Source organism: Monodon monoceros, unplaced genomic scaffold (assembly GCF_005190385.1).
Source record: "Monodon monoceros isolate NGI ecotype Baffin Bay Population unplaced genomic scaffold, NGI_Narwhal_1 Super_Scaffold_13, whole genome shotgun sequence".
NCBI classification, from domain to species: domain Eukaryota; kingdom Metazoa; phylum Chordata; class Mammalia; order Artiodactyla; family Monodontidae; genus Monodon; species Monodon monoceros.
This window is the reverse complement of record NW_021703769.1, coordinates 61,156,622-61,172,332: the sequence shown is the minus strand read 5'-3', so window position 1 is coordinate 61,172,332 and position 15,711 is coordinate 61,156,622. Positions and strand designations below refer to the sequence as shown.

The 15,711-nt window shown below is 42.4% G+C and overlaps 1 protein-coding gene across 4 annotated transcripts in view; it reads left to right on the top strand.

Moving 5' to 3' along the window:
- The window catches only part of MYH11 (myosin heavy chain 11), a 128,743-nt gene that overhangs the window by 73,604 nt on the left and 39,428 nt on the right, over positions 1-15,711 (top strand). For all 4 annotated transcript variants that reach the window (XM_029219592.1, XM_029219595.1, XM_029219594.1 and 1 more), the window contains 4 exons: positions 685-783; positions 3,974-4,117; positions 12,019-12,114; positions 14,164-14,282. In XM_029219592.1, the coding sequence (XP_029075425.1) occupies positions 685-783; positions 3,974-4,117; positions 12,019-12,114; positions 14,164-14,282 (458 nt within the window). The remainder of the gene's footprint in view (positions 1-684; positions 784-3,973; positions 4,118-12,018; positions 12,115-14,163; positions 14,283-15,711) is intronic.

Sequence of the window (15,711 nt, the reverse complement as noted above, 5' to 3'; positions counted from 1 at the left end):
ACCCAGCTCTTGAAGCCCAGCCCCTTGTCTGGGGTGGTTTTGGCTACCACAGACACTTGGCATTATCACTTCCTAGCTCTGTGCTCCTGGGAAATTGAGCCTTCCCCGAGCTTCCCTGGGCCTCAGTTTCCCTATATTGAAAATGCAAATAATATTCGCACTTAGCTTCTAGGATAGTTTGTGAGGTGTAAATGAGAAAATGCACGTCAAACATTTAGCACAGGGATTAACAAATCATAGAGGGTGTAATTATTTTTACTCTGTAATATCTAAAGACAGCTCACTCTGCAGAAGAGGAGTTGGTGATGGCTGCTGGGGAAACATCTCATTTCATGCCCCTCCTGTAAGTCTTTCATCCTGGAGTCCTTTGACTCCTGTCTTTTTATGCTTTTTTTCCCCACTCTGTTCCCCTCACTTCTCCCCGGCACTGGGGCCTGCCAGCAGCACCCAGTGGTTTCTTTTGGATCTGTGAGCCAGAACTGGAAGGTCAACTCATGTGGACCAGGCGTGGATGGCTTGACTCTGTCCCAGCAATCAGACTCTTCAGAACACTCCAGGGAACCTCTCCCGGGTCCTGGAGATTTCCCCTCCAGCAGCTGGTGTGACAAGGATTGGGGAGGAAGGTCATGTTCCCACAAGAGGTACACGTGATGTCCCTGGGATTCTTAACTCCTCCCAAATCAGATCTGCTAGAAAAGTCACGGGCGATTCGCCAAGCCAGAGACGAGAGGACGTTCCACATCTTTTACTACCTGATTGCTGGAGCCAAGGAGAAGATGAGAAGTAAGTGATGAGCAAAGACGTGTGTTGGGAGATCTCAGCCCTCCCTTTCATCATGATCCAGGGTTAATCGATCAGCCGTTAACACAGAGTCTGAGATCCTGCCAGGGAAAGAGCTACACATCTCTGGGCAGCATCTCCTTTGTGTGAGTGAGTGTGGCTTCTGTTCAGTCATTCTCATTTACTGAGCACCTACTATGTGACATAGTAGATGTCCATTTCAGTTAGGCATTAAATAATTAATCAAGCCCAGTTAGACTGGACGACATCAAGTCCAAATAGACACAATCTGTGCCTTCCAGGAAGGGAGAAAGACAATTGCCATATTTGCATGTTTACAAAACTTGCAGGTATTTAAGAGGCATTCTGATTGTATAAGGAATTTGGAAGGGCAGTGGAACCAAGCACTTTCCATTATTCCTGTTTTGAAAATAACTTTGAATTGACCTTTTTGTAGGGCAGGGGTCACCTATATTTTTCTGTAAAGAACCAGATAGTAAATCTCTTAGGTTCTGTAGGCCACGCGGTTTTTGTCACAACTACTCAGCTCTGATGTTGTAATGCAGAAGCAGCCATAGGCAATGCCTAAACCAATGGGCAAAGCTATACAATAGAATTTTATTTACAAAAATAGGAATGTGCTGTAGTTTGCTGCCCTCTGTTGTAAGGAAAATATTTTTCACATAAAAACTATATACTGTATACCAGACTCCAATAGGAAATTATACATTCTAGGCGTGTAGAAGAGTTAATCTACTAACTGCAAAGAATATATAAATCACAGCTGAATAAAGGAGTATACCAGTCAATACAAGTACATAGTATGGTCTACATTCTAGTAATAAGTTTAAGTCCTAAATTTTAGGAGAACAGTACAAATTTTGCTTCCCATCAGTTTTGTGACCCGGGGTTAGTTATTTTGCTTAGAAAATTACCAAAAGGATGTGTGGGCTGGTACCTTTGCTGTGATGAGGTGTATTGCAATGTTCCACCACTAGGGGAAGCAGCGTTCCTTATTTAATCTTGTTGCTTGGCATCTGGAGCAATTTTGGATAAAAGAGGGGAGGCGGAATGGATGTTAGTGGCACATAGGTAAATTAGCAGTTATAGTGCAGACACGATGGCGTGGCCCAGAGGGAAGTGTTTATATTTTTCTTCCACCTCTTTGGCACCAAAGTCAGCAATTTTGTTGTTTGGTAACCTGGGTTCCAGTTTTGTGCTCTGCCTCCGGTCTCCCAGAAATCAAGAGAGGATAAAATCAACAACTGAGACCCCTAGGAACCACTTGTATGCTTGATGATAGATATGGGAAGAGGTTAGGCTTTTAGGGGGAGTCAAATATTTCCACATGTATCCATGGTCTGGATAATGAAATCTTGGCAAAGACTCAAATCCTTGTGACTTTAATCAGGCATTTCAGTTAATCCAAAGGCTTAATTGGTGTCTCGGGTCAACTTAACCTCAACTTTATCAAGTAGCTTCCTAGTGACTTGACCCAGGAAAACCCTTTGTTTAAAAAGAAGAGCATCTTGCTGAATTCCCTCCAAAAGTATAATCAAATCCAGCCTAATTAAAGATTGATCTGGAAGAGGACACTTGATATATTGGACAGTGTCATAAAAGCAAATAGTATAAGAAAAAAAGAAGCAATTATAAATTTGGGAGAGAAAGGGATGAATAACAACAAAGGAATGTAACTACAGAGTATGACTTTTCAGAGAATAATATTTGATAGATGTCATAAACAAGGAGTTGACAAATGTTTTTACTAAAGGGCCAGATAGTCCATATCTTAGGCTTTGGGGATCATTTGGTTTTTCTTGCAACTACTCAACTCTGGCTGCTATTGTAGCATGAAAGCAGCCATAGAAAATAGACAAGGAGATGGGAGCGGCTGTGTTTCAATAAAACTTTTTTTACAAATAAGAACCTGCTGTATAAAAAAATAAAAATGAAATTCAAAAAAAAAGAACCTGCTATTTAAAAAAATAAATAAAATAAAATTCAAGATAAAAAGAGCCTGCTGTGTTAAAAAAATTAAATTAAAAAAAAAACTTTATTTACAAAGATAACCAGCAGACCAGATTTGCCAATCCCTAATATAAGCCTTATCTACTGATTCAGCTAGAAATAGTTTGAGAAGAGGGAGGCTAAATTGTAAGAGCAATTGTAAGAGCACCAAAGCTTTTTCCACCATAGCAGGAAGTCAATGGATAATATCTAATTTTGACATATCCAGAAATAGCCATTAACATGATATATAAAAGTAATATATAGTAAGCCTATTACATAGAGAGATAATGGTAACTACCAGAAAAAAACAGTTAAAAGAGATAAAAGCAGTTATTGTAGGGTAAGGTAGGAGTTGGAGAAAAGATGGGACAAGCAATTGGTGTTTTTATTATAAACCTTTAGATAGTAATCAATTTTTTCTCATAAATACATTTAGTAAGCTTAACATGTTTGGTGAAGATAGGACAAAATCAACTATTACACAACATATATAGAACAAAAATCACAGTGTTAATTAGATGTCCAAAAACATATATATGGTAAAATCATATACAGCTAAAGAATTATTTGATTATTAAAGAAGGAAAAAGTGGGGTGATTCAGGGACAAATGCTGATAAAGGTTGTAAAACGAGGGTGCCTTTTTCCTCCCTCGGGATGCTCATCAAGTTCACATTAAATTCTGTTTGATCAGTGTTGACTAGAAGCTGCAAGTTTCATTTCTTAGGCTCTTAGTACGAGCTTCATATCAATAGCTCAGTCATTGATTTTTAAAATCCATGTGTATGTGTGATTTTGATAAAAGTTTAATAAATGGATGGATAAAGATTAATCTAACTTTTCAGAGCTTTGTTTCTGAAGGCAGGGTACTTTTGGGCAACTGAGATAAAGGTGTCTCTTCCTCTGGGTAGATGCAATGTTCTGTCAGGGGTCATGGCTTAGCAAGTGGAGCCAACAATGGATTTCAGCTGCCAGGCACCCTGGGGCAGTGCACAGCCTGCACCACTGTATGAGGTGGGTGATGGCTTCTATGCGATGAAGCAGAAGGAAGGTTTAAACTGTCCAAGTCTTGGGAAAGGGAAAGAAATTACGATGGGCCAGACCCTTTACCAGGTTCCTGCCTCCTGTTCAAAATAGAAGTGTGCCTTCCTGACCACCACCCCGTCTTCCTCTCCTTCTAGATGACTTGCTTTTGGAGGGCTTCAGCAACTACACATTCCTCTCCAATGGATTTGTGCCTATCCCGGCAGCCCAGGACGATGAGATGTTCCAAGAAACCTTGGAGGCCATGGCGATCATGGGCTTCAATGAAGAGGAGCAGCTGTGTAAGTCTTCCCACCTCGAGGCGAGGTGCTGGTGAGGAGAGCAAGGTTCCTGCTCTCGATACTGATACCAGAAAAGCTTTACCAGAAGTCAAGGCTCTTGTTCAACTCGTCCAAAAGAGTTTGGGCAAGGAACACAAGGCACTAAGGAAAAAAATAAACACACACCGACATACACACACACACACACACACACACACACACACGTGCACACACATACTGAGGCTGAGTAGCAAGAGAACAAAGAAGTTTATTTAGTGCAGAAGTGAAAATTACATACTCAAAGAAGAGTGTGGGCATCCTTGTGAGTGAGGGGTGCCCCGCAGGGTTGTTGATCCCCCTTTTATCTTATTTTTAGCCCTTTGAATGGGTGGGTGTTTTTGATTAGGGGTGGAATGTTCATTGAGCGGGAAGGTTGAGGTGTGGCCTGGATTACACCAGGTTGCATCAGCCCCCAGTCTTGTGCATTTTTCTGCTGAAACCACTGTACCTGTGCTCTAAGAGACGTTTTCCCTTACATTTTCCTTTACTAGTCAAGCGCCACAGGTGAAAAGTCTTATAGGGTCATCAGCAACCTGTGCATTTTTATTGTGCATGCTCTACAGTTTTATTGGTCAGTTTCTTGTTCAGATGTTACAAAATTTCTGTGTTGGATACCATTCCTTCATGCGTCATGGCCTCGTTAAGTGCAAAACAAGGAGGTGGCTTTGCCTTCTGCCTAATGCCTATACATGAGGAGGCTGTCCTTGGGCCCGGCCCTATCTTTCCTGCCTCAGAACCACTGGAATTAGTTAGGGACTTTTCTCTGGTCAGGACAGATTTCTGCTCTCTGAATTCCCCACTCCCTCAAAAAAAAAAAAGGAGAAGGAGAAAAATTAACATTACTTTAGGTGGTTTCTTGGTGTTTTAGAAAGGTGGCTGCACAAGTTATAGCTCTTTTGGTTACAAGTGACCAAATTGGCTTAAGCAAAAAGGAAAATGATTCACTCATAGAGCTGAAAAATTCAGGGATAGTGGTTTCAGGAACAGCAAATTCTAGGGACTCAAAGAATGTCTTTAGAACTTGGTCTCTCAACAACATTGTCTTTAAGTAGGAAGTAGTTTCTTGGCAACAAAATAGCTGCTGTGGCTCCAGCCCTTACATCCATTGGTTTTATGTCCAGCAGAAATGAGCAGAGTGGATTCCCTGCCTGCACCCCTGAATGGAGTCATATTGCCTAGGTTGACATGCATATTCCTGAGCTACTCACAATGAGCCAGGGTTGTTGAAAGCTCTGTTATGTCTCTTTGTTATGGTCTCGATTCCATTCTTGGAGCTGGAGGTAGAGAGGTTGTTGGCCTCATTGAGAACATGTAGGTGGAGGGGAGGGTGAGTAATTGAGGCAGTCAGTGTACTTGGGTTCTTCCTGGAAAGGCAGTTCTGGTGATGGACCAATATTGACCAATATCATCAACCAATGACCAAGAAACACATTTCGTCCTGAGAATAGGAAAGCTCATAGAGATACTTCTGGTTTCCATACTGTGCAAGAAACACTTTTTCTTCTGGGTTAGATATGCCTCAGTATTCAAGGTTAATCTCTTTTGGGAACACCAAGACAAGATTGTGGAAATTTTCACTTTCTTCCCACACCCACACCCCTTTGGAGCCCCAGAATAATGGCTACAGTTGCAAAAATGAAACTTATAAGGAAGGGCAGCTCCTTCAGAGATAACTTGGGGCCCAGAAAAAAGAAGACTCCATGAATGAGATAACAAATGGGTGGTGTTTGTGGATTTTGGCTAGGATCCTACTTCAGAATCCAGTGCTTACAGCATCCCTTCCTTAATGACATCAGCTCTCCAAGAATGATTCATTTTATTTGGAACATGAGTCAGTTTTTACTTCTAATCTTTGCTTTAAAAAAAGAAAATACAACTGATGATTAAGTACTTGCTGTAGGCCAGATATTTGCTAAATACCCCCCCCTTTTTTTTTTCGGGACTTCCCTGGTGGTCCAGTGATTGGGACTTCGCCTTCCAGTGAAGGGGGCGAGGGTTCGATCCCTGGTCGGAGAGCTAAGATCCCACATGCCTCATGGCCAAAAAATCAAGGCATAAAACAGAATAAATATTGTAACAAATTCAGACTTTTTAAAGACTTTTAAAATGGTCCACATCAAAAAAAAATCTTTAAATAAAGGAAATTAATGGGGTGGAAAGGGCCATATACACAAATAAACAGATAGCAACATCATGACAGGTACCTGAAAAGAGATACAAATTACACTCAGAAGTCCAGAGACTGTAACAAGTAGCAGAAATACCATTTACATAATTGTGACTTTAAGTACAACGCTCCATGGGAAAGTAATGGCTTAAGAATTTCAGATCCACTGTAATGAGAAACACAGGTTTGTAGGTGACCTTTTTTGTCCCACAATGAAAGGTCTTAAATGTCAGGGTTATATTTCCTTTTTTCTTAAATTTAATTTTATTTATTTTTTTATACAGCAAGTTCTTATTAGTCATCAATTTTATACACATCAGTGTATATATGTCAATCCCAACCACCCAATTCATCATACCACCATCCCCACCCCACCACGGCTTTCCCCGCTTGGTATCCATACATTTGTTCTCTACATCTGTGTCTCAACTTCTGCCCTGCAAACCGGTTCATCTGTACCATTTTTCTAGGTCCCACACACATGCGTTAATATATGATATTTGTTTTTCTCTTTCTGACTTACTTCACTCTGTATGACAGCCTCTAGATCCATCCATGTCTCAACAAATGACCCAATTTCATTCCTTTTTATGGCTGAGTAATATTCCATTGTATATATGTACCACAACTTCTTTATCCATTCGTCTGTTGATGGGCATTTAGGTTGCTTCCATGACCTGGCTATTGTAAATAGTGCTGCAATGAACATTGGGGTGCATGTGTCTTTTTGAATTATGGTTTTCTCTGGGTATATGCCCAGTAGTGGGATTGCTGGGTCGTATGGTAGTTCTATTTTTAGTTTTTTAAGGAACCTCCATACTGTTCTCCATAGTGGCTGTATCAATTTACATTCCCATCAACAGTGCAAGAGGGTTCCCTTTTCTCCACACCCTCTCCAGCATTTATTGTTTGTAGATTTTTTGATGATGGCCATTCTGACTGGTGTGAGGTGATACCTCATTGTAGTTTTGATTTGCATTGCTCTAATGATTAGTGATGTTGAGCATCCTTTCATGTGTTTGTTGGCAATCTGTATATCTTCTTTGGAGAAATGTCTATATAGGTCTTCTGCCCATTTTTGGATTGGCTTGTTTGTTTCTTTAATATTGAGCTGCATGAGCTGTTTATATATTTTGGAGATTAATCCTTTGTCCGTTGATTCGTTTGCAAATATTTTCTCCCATTCTGAGGGTTGTCTTTTTGTCTTGTTTATGGTTTCCTTTGCTGTGCAAGAGCTTTTAAGTTTCATTAGGTCCCATTTGTTTATTTTTGTTTTTATTTCCATTACTCTAGGAGGTGGACCAAAAAAGATCTTGCTGTGATTTATGTCAAAGAGTGTTCTTCCTATGTTTTCCTCTAAGAGTGCTAAATCCCCTTTTTAAAAAAATGTACCAGAATGTTCAGTTTTATTTAAATACTAAAAAACTGGAACAAACTAAAGTATTGATTGATAGAAGGCTTATTTAATTATTGGTTGACCTTATGAAAGAAAGCAACGGGACCTTTTAAATGGTCTTAGAAAGACATTGCCTTACGTGGAAATGCTTCTAATATATTTAAAGTGAAGACATCAGGGAACAAAGCAATGTGCTAAATGCTTTATATGCATTATGTAATGTCACAACAACCCTAAGGGGTGGCCATTATTACCTCAATTTGCAGATGAGGAAACTGAGGTACAGAGAAGTAAAGGAAATTACCCAAGGACACACTGTTGGAGCTGGGACTCACTCGGGTCTCATGGAATCCCAAGCCCCACTTTGTGATTCACTGTGCTCTGTTTTTGTCTGTGGGAAGGTGGGTTTTGTCCTTTAAACTTAAAAAAGAAAAATCTGTGTCAGAACCAAGGTATGGAAACCAAGGTTAAAAGGGGCCCAGAATGTTCTACAATGTGGACTCGCTTTGCTGGGTGATAAGTGATACAGAAGCCCACCATGAGATGGTGGTCCCTTCTCTAGTCCCTTTCAGTTCTTCTGATGACTTTCAAAGAGAGGAGCAGTTTGGCACCTACTAGGTCTTCAGCCCCTCCCTGACACCTGCTAATCACCCTTTTAACCCTGGAGAGTAGACCCCAGGCCCAGCACCTTGGGCAGCCCCTAGCCTCTTGCTAGCATTTGATAATATGGTTTATCTTTCCTGTATTTATTTTTATAGGTGCCATCTATTTATGGCAAGGGAAGCTGATTTTTCACTTAAGATAAAGTTTTCTACTTAAGTGAATCATAGGAAAGAGAAGTGAATGTAAAGAAAAATGTTAAGTAAATAGTAGAACAGATGGTATGCCTGTAGAACAAGCATTAGGATGAGGGTGTACAAATGACTGACACCCATGGGACACAGACTTAGACCAGTGTGTATACCAACCTTGATTATAAATCTAGGGCTACTCCCAACCCTCCCCAAAGAAGCCAAAGGAAAATGGGGAGCTGATGGTAGTGTCAGGCCTGACCCCTGGAGCTGCACGAGGTTCCAGGTGACCAGTCTCCTCTGGTTCCTGGACTTCAGCAAGGGAGAATTACTTGCCCTAGATTGCACAGGGAGCTAGGAACAGTATAAGACCATCATAATCATTGTGACATCATAGCAGCTACTGTTTATTGAGCACTGCCTGGGTTTAGGTGCTATGCATTTAATCCTCATGACAACCCTATGAAGCAGGTGGTTTTATGGGCCTTCAGATGGTGAAATGGGCCCAGAGAGGCTAATACCTGACTTGAAGTCACACAGCTGCTACTAACATGGCCAAGATGCGAACTCCTGGCAGCTAACTCCAGCATTGTCCTCAGATCCTCCCAGGGACTGTCTAGGTCCATTTCCAGGTGTCAGTCATTCACAATTGATGCCACTTCTGGGTTTCATCTGTATCATCATTGTTTGAATATTTTTATGCCTAGGGTGGATTTCTATAGCCCCATCCACTCTGGGCTTTGTCCTAAACAACAGTTCCGGACAATCACTAAGTATGTGTCCTGGTTATACAATTTGAAATAAATTAGAATAAGTGCCTAACTATTGAAATGTTTTAAAAGTTTCACATACCACCTATAATCATCCACCCTGTGTACATGTGGTACGTCTGCCACATGTTGGGAAAGCCTATTTCCTGTTCCTCAGTAATAAGGGTGGCGTATTAGTTTCCTGAGGCTGCTGTAACAAATTACCACAAACTTGGTGGTTTAAAACAACAGGAATTTATTCTCTCATGGTTCTGGAGGCCAGAAGTCTGAAACCAAGGGGTGGGCAGGGTTGGTTTCTTCTGGGGGCTCTGAGGGAAAATCCATCCCAGGCCCCTCTCCCGGCTTCTGTGGCTGCCGGCAGTCCTTGGCTTGTAGACGCATCACTACAACCTGCCTCCTTCTTTACGTTTCCTTCTGCCATGTGCATCTTCTGTTCTCTCTGTTATCAGGTCACTTGTCATTGGATTTAGGGCCCACCAGTTTAATCTAAGGTGATCTCATTTAATTGCATCTGCAGGGATCTTTTTTCCAAATGAGGTCGCATTCACAGGTTCTGGATGGTCATGTCTTTGGGTGGCCACCAATCAACTCACTACAGGTGGCTACTTCTATTTAGCACCTACTGGGCCAGGCCCCTGTTTGCAGCATCTCTCCTGATATAAACGTTATGAAGCAGGTACTGCTGTTACCCTCTCCATTTTGCAGATGGGAAACTAAGGCTTAGCAAGGTGAAGCTGGACTTCCTAACACTAGAGTGCATGCTTTCAACCACTGCCCCAGACTGCCAGCCCTTGCCACCCTTGCTATCTGGGCAGCCCTCTCCACTTTGCACTTTGCTGTCCACCAGCTCTTGTGACCTGGGAGTGGTGACAGTTCTTTTGTTATTTCTGTGACAGTGCTATCTATACCAGAAAGTGCAAACCAGCAGTGCCTGAGCCCTCAAGAGAGATTGGCCTCCACAGCCATTAAAGTTGTCAATTTTAAACCTGGGTAGATTTCACATAAAAATCTGGGTTTCCATCATCTTTGGAAAAATCAGAAGCCTGGCAGCTCTGGGCTTGCCTCCCCCGCGGCCATGATTGGAGTAGCAACTCTCCCCTTTCATGCAGGGTTGTGGCCCCCATGAGTCCCCACAGTCCCCATCAATCTGCTTTGTTCATTTAGACCAGTGGTTCTCAGCTAGGGGTGACTCGGCCCCGGGGGGATACTTGGCAATGTCTAGAGACATTTTTGGTTGTCCCAACTTGGGAGAGGGTAGCACTACTGACATCTAGTGGTTAGAGACCAGGGATGTGGCTAAATAGCCTATAATGATGCATAGGATATCCCCAGAACAAATTTTCACTAGTGCCCAGGTTGAGTGCCGAAATTCACTGCTTACCCAGGCTCTGCAGGCATTCCATCAATCCTAATTTAGACTTGCAGTTTAAGAACTGTGAGTATTGGTCTTGACAGTTTACTAAACCCCTTTCATAGATGGTAGTAAAGAGACTGCCTCAGCTGTGCCCTATCAACAGGAGCTCTGTTCATCTTTTGGGTGTAGATTTTTGCAGTGATGAATGGGAGCATATGGGTGGCTGATCTAGGCCTTTCTCCTCCTGAGCTGGGCCAGGTGTGAGGACAGCTGTTGTAAAAGGTTGTCACCGCTCACTTGGCCTAAGGAACCAGAGGAGGCTGGAATCTCTAGGTTTTGTTCTTGGAACACAGTGATTTCTTCTTGGAAGTCCTGGGTGATTTGCACCTGAGTTAATCTAAAGCCACGCATTTGCATTAATCAATCCTCCCTCTATTATCCATCCAACCAACCAACTATCCATCCATCCATCCATCTATCCATCTTCTTACATCTATCTATTCATCAATCCATTGATTGATCCATCTATTATCTATTCATTCATTGATCCATCTATCATCCATTTTCCTTCCTTTCATCCATCCATCAATTCATCTTCCAACCATCCATCTTCCATCCCTTCCCATGTGTCTGAACACACCTGTGTAACTAGTACCTTTTATAACTAAGAGAACATGAATACCACCAGACCCCGTGAAGCTCCATCTTGTTCCTTCTAGTAGCTTCCCCCAGTCAAGGATGACCACCATGCTGACTTCTAACAGCATAGTTTTGCCCATTCTTGAACGTTCTGTAAATGGAACTTACATAGTATGTTCTTGTTTGCATTTGGAGTCCTTTGTTCAGCATTAGTATTTGTGAGATATACAGCAATTTTGTTGTTTGTAGTCATAAATCATTCAGTCTCCTTGCTGTATAGAAGGGGTTGACAAACATTTTCTGTAAAGGGCCAGAGAGTAAATATTTTAGCCTTGGTGGGCCATACGATCTCCATGGAAACGGTTGAACTCTGCCATTAAGCATGCAAACCGCTATAGACAATATGTAAGTGAATGAGTGTGGCTGGGTTCCAATAAAACTTTATTTACAATGGCAGGCATTGGGCCGGATTTGGTCCACTGGCTATAGATTGCCATCCCCTGCTGCATAGTATTCCACTGTAGGGCACAGTTTTTAGCAACCATCCAAAAATATTCTGCTCCTCCCAGCCAGGTTTTCTCCCCTCTTAGGCAGGAATTGGGGTGCTTTGGCTTTCTCCAAAAAGCTCAGAACTGAGTCTTTTTAGGGGAAAGATGTAGGCTGGCTCTGGGTCCTCAATGACCTTTAGACTCCAAACCTTGGGATTGGCACTTGTGTCTTATCTGTACTTCTCTCTTCACTTCAGCCATATTGAAGGTGGTGTCATCCGTCCTGCAGCTTGGGAATATTGTCTTCAAGAAGGAAAGAAACACAGACCAGGCGTCCATGCCGGATAACACAGGTGCTTGCTGCTTTTTCATAATAACTGATGACTTTGGTGATGGGAGGGAAGGTCACATTGTCTTTGGTTATTTTTCTGGATGAGGTTATCTGGGGCATTAACAAGAACTAGACTAGATTATTATCACTTAATTCTCTCTTTTTTCAAACTTTTCACTGCTTAAGATCCTACGTGGAAAGTTCTTGAGTCAGAGAGTGGGGGGAAAAAACTAAGTTTTGGATCAGACAACATCCTTAGGGAATGCCTCTTCTAAAAACCCCACACTCATTTGTTTTATTAAACAAATATTTTTGAGCACCTGCTATATGCCGGGCATGGGGATACAGCAGGAAATGAGACAGGGACCACCCCATTTCTTATGGCATATATGGTCTTGTTGGGGAGACAGACCTCACGTTTCCCTGCAGATGGGATTGTTGGATAAAATAAAGGATGCCCAGTGAAATCTGAATTTCAGATAAACACTTTTGATAGTAAGTATGTTCTAGGCAATATTGGGGACATAATTATACTAAAAAGTGTTCATTGTTTATCTGAAATTCAAGTTTCACTGGGCTTCCTATATATTTTTCCTAAATCTTAACAGCCCTACCTGCAAATAAGCAGTGTTTCGTGTTTTGAAAAGATGGCCTGGCTACCACCATGCTTGTTGGTGGCTGATGCAAAAGGATGACATAGGTTCCCAACGTGCTCACCTGTGGCCTCACATCACTGTCTCAGGCTGTATATTGGGTTGCTTTTCCAAGCTCCCAGTTTGACTGCCAGTTGTTTCTTATGTGTTACACTCCCAGATATAGCAAGTTAAAGGAATCCTCGCTCTGAGGAGAGACCCTCAGGGAAAGAGAAACCAAAAGAGCACCCTTGAAAAGAGATGGTAAAAAATCCTAAAACTACACATTTACCATCCACCTCACACATCCAAACTGTCGTGTATCACTAGTCTTCACGTTAAGGAAGCAGCTAATGGACTTTTTTTTTTTTTTTTGGAGAAAAAGTTTTTATGCAGAACTACATGAATACAGCAAGAACCCACATGTTCACCATTCAGAATTGACATTTGTGAATATTTTCAAATACATCTTTGTCTTTAGAATGAAGCAAAACACAGTATAGAGAAGACTGACATCTCTTATTCTCCCAACTGAGTCCCTGAACCTCCTGGCAACCACAATTGTACTGTACCACATACCCTTCTGGTTTTATGTTTATAATTTCACACACATGTATCTGAACAGTATACAGTGTTGCTCTGTGAGTGTGTTTTTAATTTACATGAATGATGTCACTCTGTAGGCATCATTCTGCAACTTTTTTTTTTTTACTCTGTACTCACAACTGTCTAGATCAGGGTTTCCTAACAGTAGCATCCCCTAGTGTGACAACCAAAAATGTCTCCAGATATTGCCAATGTCCCATGGGAGCAAAATCATTCCCAGCTGAGAACCACTGGTCTAGAGAGAAAGAAAAAGCCAGGTCATTGCTTTAACTGCTATTTGGTATTCCATCTTATAAAAATACTGTGATATATTTGTTTGCTCCCTTATGAATAGACATTTAAGTTGTTTCCAATATTTCTTCCACTACATACGCTACAACATATATCTTGGAATGGTGGAACAAATGCTTATTGAATTTAACTATATGTCATGTTCATACCTACCTCATTTAATCCCATTGGTAACCTAACAAGGTACCAAATAGCTGATCCTTTTTGTAAGCAAGAGCCTGGGAAGCTAAGTAGCTTTTCCAAAATCACATGGCTAGGAAGTGGGAAAGGAGCAAGGATTTGAACCTTGTTCTGACCCTAAGCCCCCAATTGGGGCCCACCTCCAACCCAGCCGCATCATTGCCTCTTTTAGCCAAACACTGGGGGTGAGATCACTAATGACAGCAGTTTGTAGGACTCTTTCATGCTATGTTCACTATCATGTTCCATCTCACCAAGGAAAAACCAATGTATTCACAGATCACAAATATCCCATGTTATGTGCCTTCTTTCCAAGCCTGCACTTTTGTGATACACTTAATATGCTTCTTTTCTCCATCCAGCTGCTCAGAAAGTTTGCCACCTCATGGGAATTAATGTGACAGATTTCACCAGATCCATCCTGACCCCACGTATCAAAGTCGGGCGGGATGTGGTACAGAAAGCTCAGACAAAAGAACAGGTAAATGATGCATTTGCCATTTATTCCTGCACTTGTCATTTATTCCTGCAGAATCTTCCATCCATCCAGCCCTCTAGCCATCCATCCATCCATCCATCCACCCATCCATCTGTCCATCCATCCATTCATCTGTTACCTAACCAAACTTGGGTCCACTCACCAGCCACACAGCAAAGCCAATTTGCTGACACTGAGTTGTGGTGAAGGAAAGTACAGAGTTTATTGCAGGTGCCCAATGAGGAGAATGGGTGGCTCATGCTCAAAAGACCTGAACTCCCTGGTGGCTGCCAGGGAAGGGCTTTTATTGTTTTTGTTTTTGTTTTTTTTCTTTCTGCACTACACGGGCCTCTCACTGTTGTGGCCTCTCCCGTTGCGGAGCACAGGCTCCGGACGCGCAGGCTCAGCGGCCATGGCTCACGGGCCCAGCCGCTCCGCGGCATGTGGGATCCTCCCGGACCGGGGCACGAACCCGTGTCCCCTGCATCGGCAGGCGGACTCTCAACCACTGCGCCACCAGGGAAGCCCAGGGAAGGGCTTTTAAAGGCAACATTTGGGGCCAGGGTTGCAGGGGGCGTGACTTTCTTCAGATTGGTTTGTGGTGAGGTAACAGGGTGGTGTTCCAGGCATCTTAATCATCGACCTTCTGCTTCCAGCTAGTCTGGGTTCTATGCACTTGTGTACGTAGTCACCATCCTCCACCTGGGTGGGGGTCTTAGTTCCTGCAGAACAACTCAAAGACTGTATCACATTCAGATTGTTATGTGTATCCCTTGAGGAGGAACTAGGACTCTGTTTTATCCCTGCACTATTGTTTCTTCACGGCTTTTCCTTTGTTTCTGCATTCCCTCACTTCCCTAATTAGTAACTCCTTGAATCTGCTCTTTGGAAATCAGGGAAGGCTTAGGAGCCCTTTCTCTACAAACAAAAAACAGGGGACATGGAGGGGCTTTTGTACCTGTCAAGGCCCCACAGGGTTCTGCTCAGTTTTGGCCCCCATCCCCGCTCCAATCCTGAGTGGAACAGGTACAGTACGAGAATGGGAATAAAATTTTGGATAGAGAGATTAATCATAAACTCGGCAGAGGAACTCGGTTTTAGGGGGACTTGGTTTCACATCCATCCATCCACCCATCCATCTTTGTATCCCTCATCTATCCAATACTAGAATAATCAAAGTCCTATGTCAGGTTTTGAAGATACAACACTGACTGCATAAGAACAGCAGAGTTCCTCACTCCTGACCTCATCTTGAGCTCTTAATTGAAGGTACGAGGTCTGAACTATGTTTTGGAAATGACTGTATACCCTTTCTAGAGGCAGGACTGACTGCCTCTAAATGATCACTGGGATGGAGCAGACTCCACTTTGTTCCAGGTCCCTCTGACAGGAAGTGATTATTATTCACATTGTCGTTCCTAGGTCTGACCAC